Consider the following 21,573-nt stretch of genomic DNA (forward strand, 5'->3'; position numbering starts at 1 on the left):
AATATGAAAAATCCTGGGACTTTTCCCATTAATGGAATTAATTGATATATTATTTTCACTTTTTCATAAAAGTCAAAAGATGAGAGCCCTTCTTTCCAAGACTCAAATCCTTGAAAAGGATATAATGATGATGACTCTTCCCTAGATTAGGTTTTTGATCATCAGATCTCTTTAGCATAATAAATACTATTCTTTAATTTGCTGTGAGAAATCAGGTTAGAGTAGGTCTCTGATTTGTAATGAAAGGCTGTGTTGAAACTATTTTAAGTTTTGAAAATCTGGAGTTTAAAAAATATATATTGTTACTAATTATCAGTCAAGTATATGTACAATGAGAAGCCCAATTAGCTGGATAATGATGTTTTATCTCACCAGAAACATGAGGAGTATAATGCAGCAGAGATGTACATAAAGGCAGCACTTGAAGAAATCAATAACCCACTTGCCAGCAGCATATCTAAAAAAGCACAACACAATAGAGAAAAAGGTATCTGTGCAATTACACACTAAAGAGAGAATTCATTAACTGAGTTGCTGTAGTTCTCCCAAGTTTTTTCAGTCTCTACAATAGGTACAGGCGATTCTAAAAAGTTATACACATTTTGGCTCATAAAAGGATATTGCCATGATTCTTGCATTTTCAAGAGCTTTCTTTTTCTTCTTTTTTTTTTTGTCACAGGAGGAGGTCATTGGCCTGACATCCATTAAAATGTATGAAAAAATCTCTCTTCTAATAAGGCTAATTGAGCGAGGTGGCAATGTTGCAGATTCATAGCAATATATATATATTTTTAATGTAAATGATTCCTTAGTTTTGCATTCCTTACTAATGGGATACAAGCCATGTACTCTGTCTGATCCAACCTAATTATGAAGCCATGGTGGCCTGAAGGTAAGATCACTACTTTGAGACCAAGAGGATCTAAGATCAAGATCAGATTCTACCGAAGAACAGTCATATAAGCTAGTCTGATGCCCGTTCAATTCGTCAGGGCTACATGGCCTCTTCTGGTGTAGTGGGGAACGAAGAATGGATGTCAGCTCAGGTGACATCCTTGTCATCTGATTGTATTTCAAAACTATGAATTCCATTCACCTCAAAATAACCCTAGCAGTATTTTAAACTGGGATTTAATATAATTAAGATAAATTGAACTGTCCTAATTATACCATTAGGAAATTAAAGCAGTATTATGATTTAGTTTTTAATTTTATTTTTTCAATAAATCCATTTAATATGTTATTGTCTTATAAATTCTTTGTAATTTCAGCTTGTATTCTATAAATATTAAGTATATATTTTACTGACTTTACTGTTTCACTTTTTTCATCTATTAATGTATAACAGGATATTTTAATTTCTTGCCTGCATGAAAAAATGGTGAATTTTTTGGTGTTTTCTTTCGAAAAATCAAAATTATCCATGACAAGTTTGTAGCCAAAGGCAGCTAATAATGTTAGTATTGTATTATCTAATTAGTCATTTTACAAAAATCTAGCGATATATAAATATTAATTTATTAATTTTTATTGCAAAATCGGACATTAAGTATGTGCCTTTTATATTTAGTTTTTTTAATTAGAAAAATTCATTTTTTTATATAAAATTTTTTTGTCTCATTAAAATTGAGTCATAATGAATAATTATTTTTCAGTTTATAGTGCATATAATGCATAGTAATGTATAATAATGCATGTAATGTTCAGTTTATAGTGCATAGTAATGTATCTGAATTCTATCTGTTGCCAATCTTGCTGATTTTTTAAAAAAAAAATTGTTTCATTGAAATAAACAATTGCTCTGGATAGGATAAATTTTACTGTTTTCATCTGTTTAATTTACTGAAAGCTGTTGGAAAACAGTTGTGTTAAAATGGAATGTCAATCTATGTAGTAAGTTTATCAAAATAATTATTAATTGTATCGTGGACCAATTTTTTGCTAATAAAGATTAAATTTTTAAACCCTGGATAAATAACCATACTTGGAATTACCTCTGCCCTGCTAATTAAAATCCAGGATTGTTCAATGATAGTCATAGCATGAAGACATTAATTGAGTCCTGATAGCCATCATTGGCAATGATATAACCTCTTTCAAAACTTGATCTTGAAACTTTAATGTTCACTCCTGAGAAGTAAGAAATAACCACTATGCTGGAAACTCTTCAGTTCCATATTTGCTACTGCCTAATTGGAGAGCCTAGATTCCTTTCTAAAATTTTAATATTTTCTTTTCATGGAAAAAAAAACTATGAAAAGAAATAATTTGTGATACATTCAGAGTTTTTTTTTTTTTCCCTTTATTATCTCCTATATCTTTGTTTTATGATAAATAATTTAATTTTTTGGAATTTCATGTTGCAACTTTTCTAAGAAAAATTAATTTTAATAATTACATCAATTCTCTCTTATTCATATGTAGCAATTGCTAAAAATTTTGCATTTTTGCACTAAAGCCTTAACTGATTTGATTAGATAATCCAACTATGAAACTAAAAAATTTATTTTGATATTTCAGATTCTGAAAGCTACTGGTCCTTTGTCTTCTATCTTTTTTGTTCCTGTTATATTTTTTGGTTCGTTTTGCCTCCTAAATTTGATGCTAATTGTTGTGATAAGTACTTATGAAGCTATGGTTTCTGCATATGAGGTAATATTCAACATATTTCCATAAAATATTCAGACATCCAAAATTTGAGATACAAATAACTTTTTAGATAATTTATTTGAATATTGATATGAGTTGATAAAATTTAATTAATATTTTTTATATATCTATTTGCTATATATTGCATGTCTTTTACTTTATGAAAGACAAAAGAAAACAAAACAAAATTATATAGTTAAAAATTTTTATCACTTTTGGTTTTTACAAAGGTAATAAATTTTAAAATTATTTTGTATTATTATTTATAAAATTACTCTAAATTGAAAGGTTAAGCAATGTTTAATATTACTTTTCTGTGCTAAGAATTAAGTTGTAAAATACATGAATTGGCATTAATGTTCATATTTTAATCAATCTTGTTAGTATAGAAAATCTTAATACAGAAAAATGTTAAAGTAGTAATTTCAAAGTAATCTTGAAAACATTTTGTAAAATTTAAGCTAAATAAACCAGATTACCATTCCATTTGTCCACTATTTTAATCCAAAAATATTAGTTAATTATTCCAGCTTCATATGGCCAAACATTATGCTCTGGATAATCTACGATTGATAACTTTAGAATTAAGGTCTATCATATTGGTTTGACAATTTTATCTTGATAACTTAAATCATTCAAAGTCTTTCCAATGATCACATGCAAATCAGTGTGTTTTCCAAAAAAATATTCTAAATGTGACTGAATGAAATGATTATAGTACTTGTTCTGCCTCTAAATAATAGCATTTTGAGAATTATAATCTAAAGTAAAGCTGGATTCATTCATATTTCAAATATCTTTCTTATGTTGTTCATTTTATGCTTATTTAACAAAAATTTGTCGAATTCTTTGAATTTACTTTATAACGATTCTCATAGCATTGCACATAGACATTAAATCCTAAACTTCTTTAAGCTGTAGTGACCAAAAATTCTTCTTGTTGTTCTGTAACAAGTTAGTCATAGTGGTGTATCTAGCAAATTCTTCACTCAGAAAGGAAGTAGAAAACAACCTTTGAAAAAGTGAGCAATCTGAATTAGTTCTGCTTGGAACTCATTTCCAAAGTTTCAAACAATGCTAGAGACTTTACTATCTGCTCTCTATGATGATGAAATCCTCCATCTTAAATCAATCATGTGAATTATTTGGTATAGAAATAATAATCTGAAAATCGAACAAGCTACAGACTTAAAAAGTTATTTTCTTGTACAAAATCCTTCTTTTTATCACAACAACAAGGAATTGTCCTCGTCCTGCCTTGGCACCCAGGATGAATTAGAAGATTGATCTGTAGCAACACATAACATTGGGCAATGTGGTTGACGAATAATCTGTCTGAGCTGTATGTGTGCCAATTCCTCTTGATCCAATGTCAGTGATTGATACATTGAGTGACACTAACATTTCTAAAACCTCCTAGGAAGCAAACACTGCTTACTTTTAAGGCAACTTCTCATACCAGTGTGTGTAGTGCTTGCCTATAAGAATGCTCTTCTTTGTAAATATAATTTTTCAAAAATTACACAATGAATAAAACAACTGATAAATTATTATAAAATATCTTTTATTCAAAAAAATTATTTTAGCAATAAAATATCAACATTAAATTGCTATTATTCAGATAATCATGTTTGTCTATTGACTATGTTTGCCAGTAACATGTGGTTAATCCTGAAGTTTGCACATAACATGCACTTAATATACAAATACTAAAGAATATTTTTTTTTAAAAATTGATGATAAATTTCCTTTTACTCCAATTAATAGTTATAATTGAAATATCAAACGATAAATTTGTACTTCCTATCATGAAATGCTCTTCCTTTTACATCTAATTGAAATAATATTTGCAAACGATAGTTAATTTCTGCAAATATGTTTAAAATACAGAGAAAATTTTTCAATTGTTGATGACTAATTCAAACTTTTTGCACTTGCTAAAAACTTCAGATTTTCAATAATATAAATTTTGTAACAAGTGTGTGTGTGTATATATATATATATATATATATATATATATATATATATATATATATATATATATATATATATATATATATATATATATATATATATATATATATATAATATACAGTATATAATATACAGTGTATATTATATATATATATATATATATAATATACAGTCGCAGGAAAAAAAGGAGCCACCCATCTTTATTTTATCACCGCTTATCGTACAATTATAAAAAAAGGTGTCATTTGAAAGCTCAAAGATGTTTTTAATTAAATATTTTGTATGGGCCCTCTATATATTTAAATGGTGACATCCAATTAAATGGCAATTTCCAATGGCAGCATCCATTTTTCTCATCAAATTTTAAAACGACATCAAAAATTATTCCGAAAAAATAAAGATCTATTTGTTTGGAAATTAGAGCTAACAAAATTTTGACTTTCTAATGTTTAAATTTTGAACTTTTATTCATATTTTAAAAACATATAAAGTTATTGACCTTAACTCGTTTTGTTATGAAATTATAAGCTATTATAGCTGAAATTATAAGCTTCACATTTTGCATACATATTTAACATGAAAAGTAATTTTTAACACATAAAAAAAATTACAAAATTAAAATTTAAAATTTTAAAAATTATATCATATTTAAATTTTGACATAAAGATCATTTTATGGGGGTATGCAAAATTTCAGCTCATTCCTTCGAATAGTTTTTTTGTATTGCTCCTAAAACGATGCATTTAGGGACATATTTACAAATTTCAAAGTATAAACGGCTTTTTATTTGGCATTGAATGCAGCTGATCATGCATTCCTTGGGAAAAAAATATCGCTTTCAGCATTGTAAGAAGGGGGGAAAAAAACATTTTTAACAATCGTCAGCAGCAAAAAATATGAGATCAAAGTTTAAAAAAATCCATTGCCATAATATTTTATTAACAATTGCTGCTTTTAAATTGGATGATAATCTCTGTCATTGTAATATGCAAGAATTTTTACTTGTCAACTCATATAATGTCACAAAATATGGCAAATTCCAGAAAAATTAGGAATTTATTTTGTAATTATTTCCCTTAATAATTTATGGATAACAAACATATTTTCTAATAAGAGAAGGGCTCTTTTTGTTTGCATAAATTTACTGATATTTTTTAAGTGCTTAACATTTTTATAGAAATTTCTTCTCAAATTTCATTAGAAATCTGGCTGTAATTATAATTATTGTATATAATGACAAATGCAATAAAAAAAATTTAAGCATCATAATATTATTTGCTAAGCATTTAATATTGATATTATATATATTATTAATATGTGTGTATGTGTGTAAATGTAATAATATTTTATTATTATTTGTAATTTTGTTTATTGATTTTAGTAATCCATTTAATACAGTTGATTGATAAATATTAAATTTTTCAATCCCAGTTTAAATAAATTAACTTTGTTCTTTGCTTTCTAATATCAATTTTCTATAATTCTTAAGTTACTTACTTCTTAAAGACATTCAAAGGAATAATAATTCTTATAACTATACCTCATTTCAAATTTCAATTCATATAAGAAGCCACAAGATATGCAATGAATTATAACTTAAAAAAGTTCTACAGTAATAAAAATCAAAGATATTAATGAACTTTTAGATAATGTTCTGCAATTTGTGTTTCCCATCTATAACACAAATATAAATGTATACATGACTTCAGGCAGTGAAATCTTTGATAAACAAAAGCATTTTCATAGAGCACTAAGTTGCCCATAAAGAATGGAAGAAAACTGATTTGCATTTTATCAGTGAATGAAATGCACTGTTTTTTTGTATGTTTATAAAATGAAGTTGTGTTCCCATGTCTATTTATGAGTAGTAAGTAGTGATATATACTGATAAAGAAATGCAGGAATAAAGCTCAAAAGAATAAAAATCTGTTAATTTTTTCACTTTGAATTGGTAAGATATTAACTTTAACACTTTTAATCGACATTTCTTTTAAATAATAAAAAATATATTTAATTTTATATTTATTATTTTATATTAAAATAATCCTTAATAGTTCTCTTTGTTAGAAACTTGGAATGATCTACACATAGTGAAATATGCTGATACAGATATAATACTTTATACTATTCTTCATATTTAAGCACAAAATGTGTGTATTTATTATTCTGTGTTATATGATTTTGTAATTCCGCTATTATTTTTCAGGGGATTTTTCCAGATTTTATTCATATAAAGAAAGTTAATATTATGTTTATCACCTATTAACAATTGTATGGAATAATGAACAAAATATGCATTTTTAAAATTTAGAATACTAGAATTTTTTACTTTTAATAAAAGAAATATGATATTATCATTAAAGTATATATTGAAATTAAAATTCTTTTTAATTTGTATTATATTTGTAGGCTAAATATCAAAAAGTATCAGCATACACATATCATACTTATTTCCAGTTTGATATCAGTCAATTATCATTATACCCTTTGCCAACTAACAGAGAAACTTTAAGGAAAGTATTTAGAGAAAGAGATGATTTGTTAAGCCATCGGGAAGCTGTCCAACAAACTTGGGAAATGTTAAAAAATTTAATGAATTTATCTCAGAGTATTCAGCAAAAAATTGAAAAAAAGCATGCTCAAAATAGGGTGAGTGATTAAATACTTTTTATGAATCTTTCAAAAATATTTATAATTGATTACCATGACTATATTTTATCATTTTTCTCTATATTTTAAATGTACTCAGTAAAATAGTTTTTTTCAATATTTTTTCTTTAGTAAAAAAAGTACTCTTACAAGTATTAAAATAAAGAAAAGGTTCTTAAAGAAAGAAAAAAATTTTAATTTTAAGATATAAAGAGGAAGGAACTTTAGGCTTGCATTTCAGTCACATACATGTCAAGAAAAATTTGACTTCAGACCTCTTAAGCTATGTTTATCTTTTTTTTTTTTTTTTTTTTTTTTCCCCATCTTAGTTGAATTTTGCTGAAGTTCAGTGTTTTTTTAAAAAGTAAGATGCTCTGTATTTAATCACTTAACTATGGTTTGTGCATTTAATCACTGAACTGTTAAACTTATAATCTAAAATTAAATCATTCATTAATGCATTACTACCGCATTGAAAAGAGGCAGTTGACTCTCCATGGCCGAATGATCATAGCACTGATCTCTTAATCAAGAGATCGTAAGTTCGAATTCCGCTAGAGACAATGCAATTCACAGATTTGTGTAAATATTTAATTCCTTGATTTTATGTTTCCCTTTATTTTATGTTCCAGAAGATTCTGGACATTTCTGTAGTTTACCAGACAAGTGTTCTGTACTTCTCTTACTGTCTCCAGAAAAGTATTCTGGAACTTTCCCTGCTAGTATAAAAACAGAAGATTTGTCAGTTACTGTGTTCAGAGTTGAGTTAATAAATTGGTTTAGCTCTACTTCTTGTGTGTGTCATTGCGTTCCACACTAAAGTATCTACGTGACACTATTATATTAACCAAAATATTTAGAATCAAAGCTTGATATCGCATTTGTAAATTGAATTATATAGATAAAAATTTAATTATGTTAAAATTCCCATTAAAATGAATTTTATAGTATATTCAAGAAAGTTTGGTGCTTTTAAAATCAAATGTCGGCAGCTTTTAAGTTTTTCATGTTTTTAAAGTTTTTATTTTAGAACTGATTACTTTTAATTTTTAATATGTTTGTTTATGCCTTTATCATTGCTTAATTTGGCAGTTTGAAGTTTAATGTTTTGAAAATTGATTATATTCTTTTTAATTTCTGTTGCAATTTAATGTTTTTGAGATTTAATATATTTAATTTTTAATATCTTGTACATTTTTTTAATGTTTTTAGGGTTTAGACTTGAAAACTTTTAGTGTGTTTTTTTAGATTGTTTGTATGAACATAATAAATTCCTAATATGTTTTGTAATGTTCTTGTTATTTATTATTTATAGTTTGTGTGTGTATGCATGTGTGTCCTGTTCATTTTGTAATGCACTCTGAAACAGTTTTTTTTTTTTCCCTATAATATGCATTTTCTTTTTAATAAATAATTCAATAAGAAATAATATTTAATCTCTAAACATTGTAAATGTGTTTAGGACTCTTAATTGAATGAATTCAGCAATGCATTTCTAAAATTAATTAGATAATAGAGAAATCTAATTATAAAGTAAAGAAAGTCACACAATTAATGTCCAGATATAATATTATGTGCTTTGTAGAAATTTTCATGCCATGTTTTACTTCTGAACTTCTTGGACTTTTATTCAAATTCAAAAATTAAAAATTATGTCTGGTTGTATTAAAATAACATCAGCTTTTTGGGGGAAGGAAGACAATCGGTTAAATGGGATCTCTCTCTCTCTCTCTCTCTAATTTTTCCTTGGTTTTTTTTATTTAAATTAAAACAATATCTTATCGCTCTTCTGATACTTCAGTTACTGAAAAGAATATGAGCTATAATGAAAACTGCTTAGTAAAATAATTTTGAAAAATCTTGATTAAAGGTTTGGACAGTGAAAATGAAATCATACAGAGTCATCCTGAGATGACCCTGCTCTCTTAGCAGAATTACTATTTCTGAACCCTTTCTTCCATATGCTGCATTTTTGTTGGTTTCATTCCCTCTATATTTTATTGTTGCTCAACCCCTTTTCTGCAGAAAATCATCTTTCTATAATTTTTTTTACATAAATAAGTAATTTTTCTAATTTGAGAGGAATGTTTAATTATAATGATATATTCTTTGAAAATTTTAATTAAGTTATTCATGAAAAAGATAGTATTTACAAAAAAAGATTAAATGTTTCATTGTGGGAAGTCAAGTATAAATTGCTTGCATTTTTTTAAAAAAGTTTTTAGTGCATCTGCAATTTTTAATCAACCAAAAAACATATTAATTTTTTTGGAAAAATTTATACTGCAAATCATATCAATCGCTCTTTATCAGTGATCATTTCTGCGTCCTTTTCTTTTGCCTGGCACTCTTGCTGAGGACCAATCTTGCCCACTTCTCTTGATTGCAGCCTTGAAATTATGATCATTTTTTTTTCTCAAGTTTGGATTTTCTTTTTCTTCTTAAAAAGCACAGTCTTTACTTATATATGTACAAAATATAATTTATAAAGGGGATCTTACCTCAGACCTTAGTTGGAATAGCCATAGTAATTTTTTTTTCATTCATTTTAAAATTAGTTACAGAAATATTTCAAAAATATAATTTCAGGCTTTAAAAAAAATGTTATTTTTAGATTAATTGTAATTATGTATGATGTTAAATTTAAAACATGAAAATGCATTTGTTGCAATTTGTTTTTATTCATCATTATATTAAATATTGGCAAATATCTTTCAAGCATTTCTTTCTACTTCTTTATTTTTCCTTATGGCAAAAATTTTTCTTCATTCAACTAATCTTTTGTTTGTTTTTAATTCTGACTATTAGTTGGCTTGCCAGGATTAATGGTTGCCAAAAATTCCAATATAATATTTTGAGTCACTTGGTCTTAATGGCTTTTACAGCAAACATTTTTTAGACTTCTTTTTTTAATAGACATATAGCTCTTACTATTTTAGAAGTCTTACCCACTGTCTTTTCTTTTCTATGCATTTCCCTACTTTTCTATCTGTATCTTTATATATCCAATTACTTGCCTTAGCACAACATGGTCAATTTTGTATAATCCAAATTTCAGCTATATATCCAGTTTCATTATAGGTAGAAGCATCAATGTTCAAAAGTAGGTGCACTTTTAAAAAATTTCAACATTATTTATTTATGAATTTAAACTTCAATTTTAAGTGCAAGAAAAATGTTGAAAATTTTATTGAAATCTGCTCAATATGGAATCTTCATGTCTTGGTCGCAACTATGGGGAAGGGGGAAGTTTAGATTAAATATTATTAGGAATAATACAAACAATTTGAGTTCACTTCAACAATGAAACATAGAGTTGTAAAATATACTTATTATATTTTATTAAAAATTAAAATTATTTAATATTTTTTAATTAATTAAAAATAGAAAGAGAAATTATATGGAAAAAATTTGACACAACTGAAAAGTAATGTTGTGGATTTGAAAGTGCTGTAAAAATAATTTTTCTACTATAATACTTTTTGGGATTTCTTAAAGGGAATTTCAAATTTTAAATGTTCTTATATAATGCTTTCATGTAATGTGAAAGATTTTCTTTTTTTTTTAGGTTATTTTTATTCCAAAAAGTGCAAGAAATATTCAGAATGAAAGACAAACAAGTTTGTTTTGTGCTTTTTTTTTAAGTTCATAATCTAAAAAAAATATTTTTAAGTTCTTTTTTTTATACTAAAAAAGTCTCTAACTTTGAATGTTGTTTGTGTAATAGTGCTACTCGATTATTAAATTAAAATAATTCATGTGTTTTACACATTTAAACAAAATGAAATATTCAGTTCTGTTTAAGGAGGTTAGGAAATTTTAAAGGCGTTCATTATTTTTAAAATAACATTTATAAGATTACAAATGTTAAAAAAGAATTTACATTTATAATGATTTATTATAAATTACACCACATGGAGCCATTAAGATCATCTGTTATTTGCTAAAAATACAATCATTAATTCCTTTCAAATTTTAAATTCAAAATAATGTTTCCAGATGCTTTTTTTTTTTCATTTGAAGTATTCTGTATAATTGAATTATGTAGAATAATATGTACTTATAGGTTTTAACTAATTTACCATGTGGAAAGTGTGTAAATCTTAATATATTTCATAAGCTTTCAATTTTTATTCCTTAGAGCTTCTATTCTTTGATCAATCTATATCATATTGTGCCATTATAAAAATTCGAGGCTATGATAATTTAAAATTACTTTTTTCTTATTGTATTAAGTATAGCACAATGATTTCCAAGCATAGCATCATGCCTATTTCAGAATGTTAATACAATGTCTTGATAATAAACCTTCTCTACAATTTTTTAATGAACTATAATCATTAAATTTTGCATGAGCAACTTTTGATATTTGCTACTATATACAACAATTGGTTAGTTTAAAGGCTGTATAGGGTAAAAAAATCAATAAACATATATTCATAGCTTGATCTCATTGGTTCCCATAGCAAAGAATTTTTAAATTCCAAATTTTGATACACTGTATAATCTTGTACTACTTTAGAAACCTTTTACTTCATTGTGCTTGTTCATCTGAGAATTTTCTCGATTTATCATCTTATCTTAAAAGTAAGCTTTCATCCAAAATGCAAAATGTTTAAACTTTTACTAATATAATAATTTAATTATTGAAATGAAATTTGTTCATAAAATATATAAGAGAAATCATTCAGCTTCACAGTTTTTTATATAATATATGTTTCATGATATTTATAATATCTTGGAGACTTTTTACTTATTGATTCAATAAAAAAATACAATAATAAAGCAAAATTTATAATTTTAAGACTGATAACATATTTATATACACCCATTATATAATAAATGGAATAATGGTATTTGGAAACTATCGAAAATTTTCCTCATTGCTCAAGTTAAATGTGATCTATAATTTTGACAAAACTTTTTTTTTTTAAAATCTTATATCTAAATCATATTTTAAAAAGAAATCTACACAATATGAGGAAGGAAGAAGAGCAAAATCTTCATATCTGTGTTGAGGGGGAGGGGATAAAATATTTATAGTGACAATAAAAATGATTTGAATTTCATTATAATAATGAAAAGTATTGTAAAATGTATCTTAAAATATTTTCAAAACATTTTTAACTATTGGAAAGAAGAAAAAAAAAAAGAATAATGGTATTTGGAAACCATCAAAAATTTTCTTCATTGCTCAAGTTAAATGTGATCTATAATTTTGATAAAAAATTTTGAAAAATATATTATATTGAAATCATATTTTAAAAAGAAATCTGCACACTATGAGGGAGGAACAAAAGCAAAATCTTCATATCTGAGTTGGAAGGGAAATAAAATATTTATAGTGACAATGAAAATGATTTGAATTTCATTATAATAGTTATTTCATCAAAATATTGTGAATTGTATCTTAAAATATTTTTTAAATGTTATTAAAATTTGGGAAAAGATTGTAATACAATTTAACTGTTGCAATAGAAAAAAATGTATTTATTGACAGAAAATCTCCAGGCGGTATTAAAGTAATTTTTGTGCTTTATTATTTTCTGAAGTTATCAGGTTTAAATGTCAAAATTTTATTTAATTATCTATATTTGGAAATTCTAACTAAATCTAAATGGTGGACATTTTCAGTCTTCAAAATATGTTTATTCTGAATTTCTACATCCAATAATCAGTCCTGTAAGGCACCAACACATATATACATGCATATGCTCATTTACAGTTAGTAAAAATGTTCTATTAGTTCTTACAGTTGATAATTTATTTGTTTCTTTAATCAAATATAGATTTTCTCTTGACAATTCATTAAATGTCATTATACACGAGTTAGAAAGCAGGTGATCCTTTTTCTTGATTTTTTTTTTTTTTTTAAATAACAAATATAATTTTTCCAAAATTTAAAAAAAAAAAAGAGGAAGTAATTTTCAATTGTCAAAAAAGAATTATTTCATTAAACATCTTAAAACTCAAAATTTTTTATTCTCTTCATTTAAAAAATTTTGTTTTCAAAGGATGGTTTGTCTGTTTATAAAAAAATTAAAAAAAAAAAAAAAAGGATTTCAAGATTACGTTTGTGAAATTTCAATGTTTAAATTTATCTCTTTCCTAATGATTGTACGTTTAAAGAAAAATTATGCAGACTTTACAAATAAAAATATTTCCAAGTATTTGTAGTAATAAAGCAAAAATAAAGAAAATTTTAATTTTTTTCGAAATTTTATAAACTAAATTTTATTTCTTTTTTCAGTTTTAAATAGATGGATAAATTTCACTGAAAAAGTTAAAGCAATTAGTGAAAGCTCTCCATTTCGTTGGTTTATTCTACTTACAGTTTGTATAAATGCAATCTTTCTTGCCTCAGAACATGCAAATATGTCCCCAAAAGTTGGTGAAATTCTGGATATTGGAAATATGGTAAAGAATGAATTTGGTTATTTTTAAATTAGGGCAATTGTTTTTTTAAAATTTTTTATTTAAATGTAGTTATTTATAATGACTCTAAATATGTTCAGAGAATTTAATGTGAAAAAAAAAGTTGATTTAATTGTGCTGACTTTGAATAATAATTTCATATTTAATACATTCCCAAAATGAACAATTGTGCTATTTTCACACCAATAAAAATTCTAAAAGACTAATATCCTTCTGTGACTTGCTATTATCTATCATCTATATATTCAAAATGATCGAAAATGCTAAAGAACTGGTCCCAATGGCCTCAATTACTGTACCAATTTTGTGAAAATTTATTTTTATGATAGCTCGTGCCCTTTAGATATTCCCATATCTTAGCCGCTCTTCATTTTCGAAGGAAATCTCAAAAGCACTACTTCACTATACTTACTCTGTAGGTAAAAATCTTTTATATCATATGAAAAACCATGAATTCTATATATGTCATCAAAAAAATTGCCTGTCCCTCTGAATTCATTTTTGAGAAATATTACTAAATAAAATTTAAATAGGGCTTTTAACATCCAAAATAATTTTAATTGATTTTGCAAATTAATTTGACCAGCTTTACAAGCATAGCTAAAATCAGAATGCTCTATCATTATTATGCTCTCATAATTTAAGAATGTATTTATTTTTTATATGATGTATTTCATCAAATCTGATGATCATGATTGAATTGATCCATAATATAATCATCCATTACCTTATGCAATGCTGACATTCAGCGTTGCATTTTCTTCTTTTAGTGGATCACTATGTGTTTCAATCTAATTTTAATAATTAGTTTTTACTTAGTGAGTGAACACTATGGACAGAGAAAAACATTGCTTATTATAAAATTGCTTTGTAATAAAATTCCGGGCTTTTATTGTTTGCTTTGAATATTACTATATATTTACATTTAAGGTGTAGTAGAAAAAAAAAATTTTGTACTCTTCAATTGTTCCTGAGATTTTTTATTGCAGCATTCATTGTCAAATCTGTGATTATTGGATCTTAGATTTTAGCAAGATAGCAATCTATCTAAACTGGCACATGTTCTTATACCATTAATTTAATTCGTTTATGCCAATCAACTTTAGTGAACTACATCTCATCAAATCAAAAGTATAATAAATAGTAATAATCTAAATAAAAATTAACAAAAGTGTCATTTTAAACTGTACTTGCACCATAATGATAGAATATAACCAGGATTTTTATTGATTAGCTATATTTCAAAATCACGAAATTTTCAAGTTGACAATGAAAATTTGCAAATTGGTCCAATGATTAGAATGAAGGTTTTGTCAAAATTTTATTTCGCATTATTTCTTAAAATTTTGTGGAAAGAGGTGGACATTTGATATACCTAGGGGTTATAAGCATTCAAATGAAACAAAAAATTTTGAAATTAATGCAATAGCTCTGGCTGGAGAACTCTGCTGAACTTTTTTCTATAAATATGCAATGAAATAATGTTTTTATTATTATTATTACTGTCAAAAATGGAGAGTAGACAACCATTGAAGCTATATCTTGATGCCATAAACTTTCATATGAAAAAAAAATGGGAGATAGCAAGTTTGGGGTTTGGTTAACTCAGTCATGGCTTTTCACTGCAGATAATATACATTGAAGTAATATTTTATCATTTCTTCTCAAAAAGGGAAAGTGGCAGTGAGCAAGCAACACTGATGACATATCTAGAGGTCATGAACTCTTATTTAAAGTCATTTAATATGTCTTCCACATTGCCAAGGATGCCAATAATTCCATATCACCAAAATCAGAAGTCATGATGACTGACTAGGTAAGCGATACTATGAATAGGAATGCTAAAAATACTACTTGCTTTGCTTTTTTTGCATTTCCTTATTGAGGATAAACTCAAGGAATACTTTAAAATAGGTTTCAATCAAATTTCCATGTGTAATTTTTTAAAAAATGACAAAATCAAACTAGTTGGTAAGGAGGATGACTGGTTCTTTGGTTTTCATTATTATTCTAAATATAATGATAGTAACACGATTTATTATCTTATAATTTATTATTTTAGTTTAATTTTAGAATTTTTGCTATTTAATGTGCTATCTGAAATCACGAAGACATTACATTTTATTTTCAAATTAGTAGTTTTTATTTTTAATGGATATTTTCTGTTATTGTATTTGTAGATGTATGTATACAATCTTAATAGACTATTTTCATTTTATCTCACTTTTATTCCAAACAATTGTTTTGATTTTTTGCCTATGAAAAATAACAATCAATTCAGAGATATAATGCAAATAAATTATCCTTTCCATTTTACAGTTTTGAGATGTGTGTTTTAATTTGTTCACCAAACATAAGTTATAGTATATCCTTCATATTTCAATGCTCTGTTAATTTCCCAATTAGTATTAAAACTATTATTTTTTTATCTAGATTTGGCTTATTTTTTTACAGGTCTGTATTGCTATATTTTCTGTGGAAATACTAATTTGGCTCATTGCAATTGGCCCTCATTACTTTCTTAGCATTTGGAATTTATTGGATCTAACTATTGTAATTCTTGGTATTATGAGTATTTCTACACTTTCTCTGAAGCATACTACTGGATTTCGATTGTTTAAACTGGTTTGTTGAAAATTAATTTATTAAACATTATATAAATAAATGGCTAATTGAAAAATATTTTAAACTTGTAACAGAACAGTAGGCTTCTTATTGGGGCATCAAATAATAAGCAACCTTTCTGTTCGTAAGGAAAAAAATTAATATAATTTTAAATTAAACATTTTTAATTTGGAGCAATTTAAAGCTGTTTTATGGAAATATTGTACTTTCCTTGTAGGAAGTATCTAAAATGCTGGTATGAGAATTTTCCCAAAACCGTATGAAAATTCTCACTTCACTTTGGGGGAGAAGAGTTGTATCTTAAGATTGATAAATGGTCCCAATTAATTAGGAAGTATCTCTTTGTGAGAGATTTATGCTTGGACTGTTCGTCATGGAGACTTTTTTAGCAGATTGCAATACCAATAATATTATCTGTGGCATTTTAATCATTCTGGTTATTCAGGGTGTGCTGTTGCTAAGTCGAGATAGTTCTGTATTATTTATTAAATGCAGTTTATTTAAATTTTTAATAAAAGTGCTTCTGTAATAGTTAAAAGCAAAACCAAGAAGTGCAATGTTATGTTGAATGTCTTTAGAAGGCTTTAAAGTTTTCAAATCTATTATGGAAGACATTAAGAATTGTTTTTTATAGATTCTGAAATTAATAATTGCTGTTTCACTAATAATTTCATTTATTCAAAATTTATCATATCAAATTTTAAAAGCATTATATTTTAATTATGCTGATTTTAAAACTTGTATAAACACACACAAAAAAATTAAATGAACTAATTTTGACAGAAAAAAATGCTGAATTCAATAGAATTTTTCAAATAGAATTAACTCATTTCTCACTCACAAAAACTTTATCTGTGAATAAAATTATGAAAATATTTTTTATAGGAAGGAAAACCTTATCTTAATAGCAAAGAAAAAATTCTATGTAAAAAATAAACTTATATATGGTTTAAAAAAAAACAATGAGCATTTAGTCTATCATAAATATTCCCTTTTACTGACATAAATATTCCTTTTTACATAAAATTTTAAAAATCCATTAAAATGTTTTTATGTAAGTTAAAACGATATTTATTTGTATCTTCATTATGATTCTTTAGTGGTCATTATTTTAACATAGTATATTTTAATTTTAAACTTGATTGTGTAAAATGTTTGTAAACTAAAAATATATTTTCTTTCACACCATTTTATTTTTTCTCTTCATTGTCCCATTATGAAATTACAATACAAATTACTAGATTAAAAAATTATTTGAATGTTTGTCCAAAAAAAACACTAATTTTTTTATATAATGCTTTCTCTCTTTCTCTCTCTAATTATACATGAAAAGTTTAGTAAATAAGAGAATAAATTTCACTTAACTGCACTAAATATAATTAAAAAGATTGCATAGAGTAAACATAAAAATTTTTATCATTAAAATACAAAAATGGACACATTGTTCTATTAACCAGTTACTCTGATCATTTGTTTAAATACAAACTTTTATCTGTTTGTTCTATTTTTAGTTGAATTTATTGAAGTTTCAAAAAGCTTGGTTTCCTCTTCAAAGAATTTCAACTGTAATTGTGAATTCTTTGGGGCGCATTGTTCGACTAATAATTGTGGTATTTTTGTTAATATTTGTGTTTGCGATAATTGGAAATCGTGTGCTTGGACCTTTATATCCTTATACAACCACTTTAAGGTAATCTTAAATTTAAAAATATAAAATTTAAATTAATCAAGGAAATATAAATGAGAATGTAAATTCTATTTAATTTTCTAAAATAAATTGTGGGCTACATAGTGTATGTATTACTTTAGCTGCCATTTAATATAGGAATGCCTGTACACATATGACTCTATAGTACTCAGATATTTTCACTTTTTCTGCTTACCAGGAATTTTTGCTTTCAATTTGCCTCTAGATTTCCTGTGCATAGAATGTTCATTGTTTAATATAAAACTCTTTTTAGAGATGCTGAAAATCTTAAGGCTAAGCTCAAATTGCAATTTTTTTAAAAAAACTATATTTTGTTTAATATTAACTAGTTTAAAAGGTGAAAAATATTATTTTAAGAGATGGTCAAAGTGAGACTGCATTTTCTCTTCCAGTTACTCAGTTTTCTTTCCATTAATTCTTAGTTATTCTTTAGTAATGAATAATGATATATTAATCACAAATTTGCTATCAAAAATTATTTAACTTTGTGTCATTTGTTGCTATGTAAATGATTAAATGAATATTTGTTGTCAGTTTGTTTCAGAATATATATTTTATTTATTTGTATACATATAAGTTAAAATTTCATGGAAGCACTTCAAAAGAGTACGAAAAAAGGGTTTAAAAAAAACCCAAAGAAGATTATTTTTAAACAAATTTATTAACAAAATAGATGATAGTTAAATTATTAAATGCAAGAATTAATATTTCAATAATTTTGGAAAGGAAAGGCTTTAGTTATAAATGCTTCATTATTCAATATTTCATTATATCAGTATTTAAAATTAAAATATATTGTTTTGTTCTAGATGGTCTTTTAGAACATTTGAAGAATCTCTTTTCATGGTTCTTTGGATATTTACTGGCGAATGGATTAACAGTCTATGGAATTGTATGCATGAATCATCTAACTCTGTTTTATGTCCAATAATTTTCATCACTTACTATCTTATAGGCAATCTTGTTATAATCAGTGTGTTTGCTGCATTGCTCCTGAGATCATTCAGTGATTTAGGCATTCAGAGAAGGTTTCCTTTTTTTCCAGAAAAAGTTAGTCAAACTTTCACAATTTTAATGTTTATTATAATTACTAAAAAAAAAATGTAATGTTTTTTTAAACAGTTATTTGCTAAATAAGTACAATAATAAGTTGACTAATTGAATTTCTCATTATTATTTCATTATAGAAATTTAATTTCAAGCGTTATAGTAAATATGTATGGAAATACATTCCTGCATTCTTTCATAAGAAGGTATTTACAAACTTTTATTGTATAAAATGAGTTAGCTTTGAATTTTAAACCTTTTTCATTTCATTTTTAATGTTGTTTGTTTGTAAATGATAAGAAAAATTATTTAAATTGTCTTTTAGGAAAAATCAAATATTAATGATTATGGTGATAAAAAAAACTCTGGAATTTCATCAAAAAGAACTTCAGATGAATTTTATTCAGAAACCAAGCAGAAGTAAGATATATTTTTCCCTTCATCTATAAGAATAGAAATTAATATATATTTCCAGTTTGGAAATGAAATAGATTATTCTAATAACTTTTTTATGCCATCACAGAAGCTTTTTTTTTATGTGTGTGTGTGTGTGTGTGTGTGTGTGTGTGTGTGTGTGTGTCATTGTTGTTAACTGAGGCACAATAGACATGTATTTAAGAGTAAATTTAATTTGCACTTTCATGAACATAAGAAAAAACCCATGCTTAAGTGTAACATTTCCAAACTTAAATATTGTAATCCTGAAATGGTTAGTTTGAAAACTAATCATGATTTGCATTTAAAAAAAAGCAGAGTTAACCAGGGACTGCATGAAAAAAAGTACAATATTTTCAAAAAGTAATCCAGAAACTTATGTTTGTTCAATGGACTTGCAAAATCTTCTTTCTATTATTCCATTATTAACTGTAAATTATGCATATTATAAAAGGAATTGTTATGGCTGCAATTTCAGGATCGATGACTTCAAGAACAAACTCTATTACTTTTATGTTTTGAATGAAACAGTAGTATCTGAAAATCTCCAGATTTTGTTTAAACAAATATTTAAAATAAAATGCTTGTGAAATGAAAAAAAAAAAAAAACTAAAATAACCTATTTATTGGACAACTACAATACAAAAACAACCCTTGCTTTAATGTAATTCAATCAAAGTGAAAAAATTGACACTGATATCCATGTTTAATCAAACATTTAAAATTAAATTCTTTTTCCAAGAAAAAACATTTACAGTGACACTTATTCTGGACACAATCGCAATATAAATACAACACTTGTTGTAATGTAATTCCTACAAAGTAAAAAAAAAAAAAAAATACAATTTAAAGTCTTAGACAAATATTACATGAATGACATTATATGAATAATTTTTTCATCAACATGAAAATGTCCAATCTTTAAATATGTGAGGAAACTGATATATACAGTACTGATGAATACAAGTATTACATTCAATGAAAAAAGAACCGATATTATTTTTCTAAAGGAATATCATAGTTTTGTCAGTTTCATGATAAATAACACAGATCCATAGTCTTTTGACAAATAAATTATTTCAATTAAATGTCAATGAATATTCATAAAAATATCAAGTTGTGAAATAAATTATACAAATTTTTAATGCTAAATTATATTTATCCAAACATCATGAAATTACGAAATATTACATTTGATTAAACTTTCAAATTTTGTCAAAAGATAGCCAAACTGACAAATTGCAAAAAAATTCAGAAACTGAAAGTATAAATGTAGTTGCAATATTTAAGTAAATAAATGCTTATTCTGCTTTTTTAGGATACCCTTTATGTAAAACTAATAATAGAAATATTTCAATTAACTTTGGAAACAAAGTTTTTGAAATTAATTTAAAATCTAATTTTTTTTAAATGCCACAGAGCTATATTTTATTGCTCTTCAAAGAAGTTCAGCCACAAAATGGTAACTGTACGTTTAACTGTCTTTTCCTCAAGAACACCAACAAACAAAAGTATCGTTTGATATGTCAATATGAAAATTAAAATTTATGACAATTTCTTTTATATTCCTTTCAGGAATAAATTACAGCTTGTTAAAAAGTTTATACAGAGTTACAAGTTTGAAGTTATTGTGAACATAATTATAATTAGCAGCTGCCTTGTTATGGTAAGACTTATATTCCTTTTTATCAATAAACCATTTTAAAACAATTCATTCCATTAGGTTTGACCATTAAATTTTTACATTTATTGTGTCAAACATTTCTTTTTTCTTTTAATCTGAAAAATCAAATTGCAATACTCAACATTAGATTGAATTAGTAAGAAAGCAATCAACCAATTAACAGCCAAACTATGACATAATCTGCAAAAAGTACGGGAAATGTTAAAGCCAAAGTGAGTAAAGATAATGATCAAATCTTTATTTGATTATTTGCAAATCAATAGTTATTTGAATTATTTGCAAATGAATTCCTACTTTAATGTTTAGGAATTGAAATTATGCCATTTCTCTTATGTTTAAGATATTTTTACAAATGTAAGTTACTTAA

The 21,573-nt window shown here is 25.4% G+C and overlaps 1 protein-coding gene across 1 annotated transcript in view; it reads left to right on the plus strand.

Annotated features, from left to right (window-relative positions):
- The first annotated feature begins 998 nt into the window (after positions 1-998).
- The window catches only part of LOC129972905 (sodium channel protein type 1 subunit alpha-like), a 38,284-nt gene continuing 17,709 nt past the window's right edge, over positions 999-21,573 (plus strand). The window contains exons 1-10 of the mRNA XM_056087219.1: positions 999-1,046; positions 2,521-2,652; positions 7,033-7,272; positions 10,841-10,892; positions 13,523-13,689; positions 17,844-18,022; positions 18,850-19,090; positions 19,228-19,293; positions 19,413-19,507; positions 21,098-21,188. Coding sequence (XP_055943194.1) covers positions 999-1,046; positions 2,521-2,652; positions 7,033-7,272; positions 10,841-10,892; positions 13,523-13,689; positions 17,844-18,022; positions 18,850-19,090; positions 19,228-19,293; positions 19,413-19,507; positions 21,098-21,188 — 1,311 coding nt within the window. The remainder of the gene's footprint in view (positions 1,047-2,520; positions 2,653-7,032; positions 7,273-10,840; positions 10,893-13,522; positions 13,690-17,843; positions 18,023-18,849; positions 19,091-19,227; positions 19,294-19,412; positions 19,508-21,097; positions 21,189-21,573) is intronic.

This window comes from Argiope bruennichi, chromosome 1, assembly GCF_947563725.1.
Source record: "Argiope bruennichi chromosome 1, qqArgBrue1.1, whole genome shotgun sequence".
Taxonomy (NCBI): domain Eukaryota; kingdom Metazoa; phylum Arthropoda; class Arachnida; order Araneae; family Araneidae; genus Argiope; species Argiope bruennichi.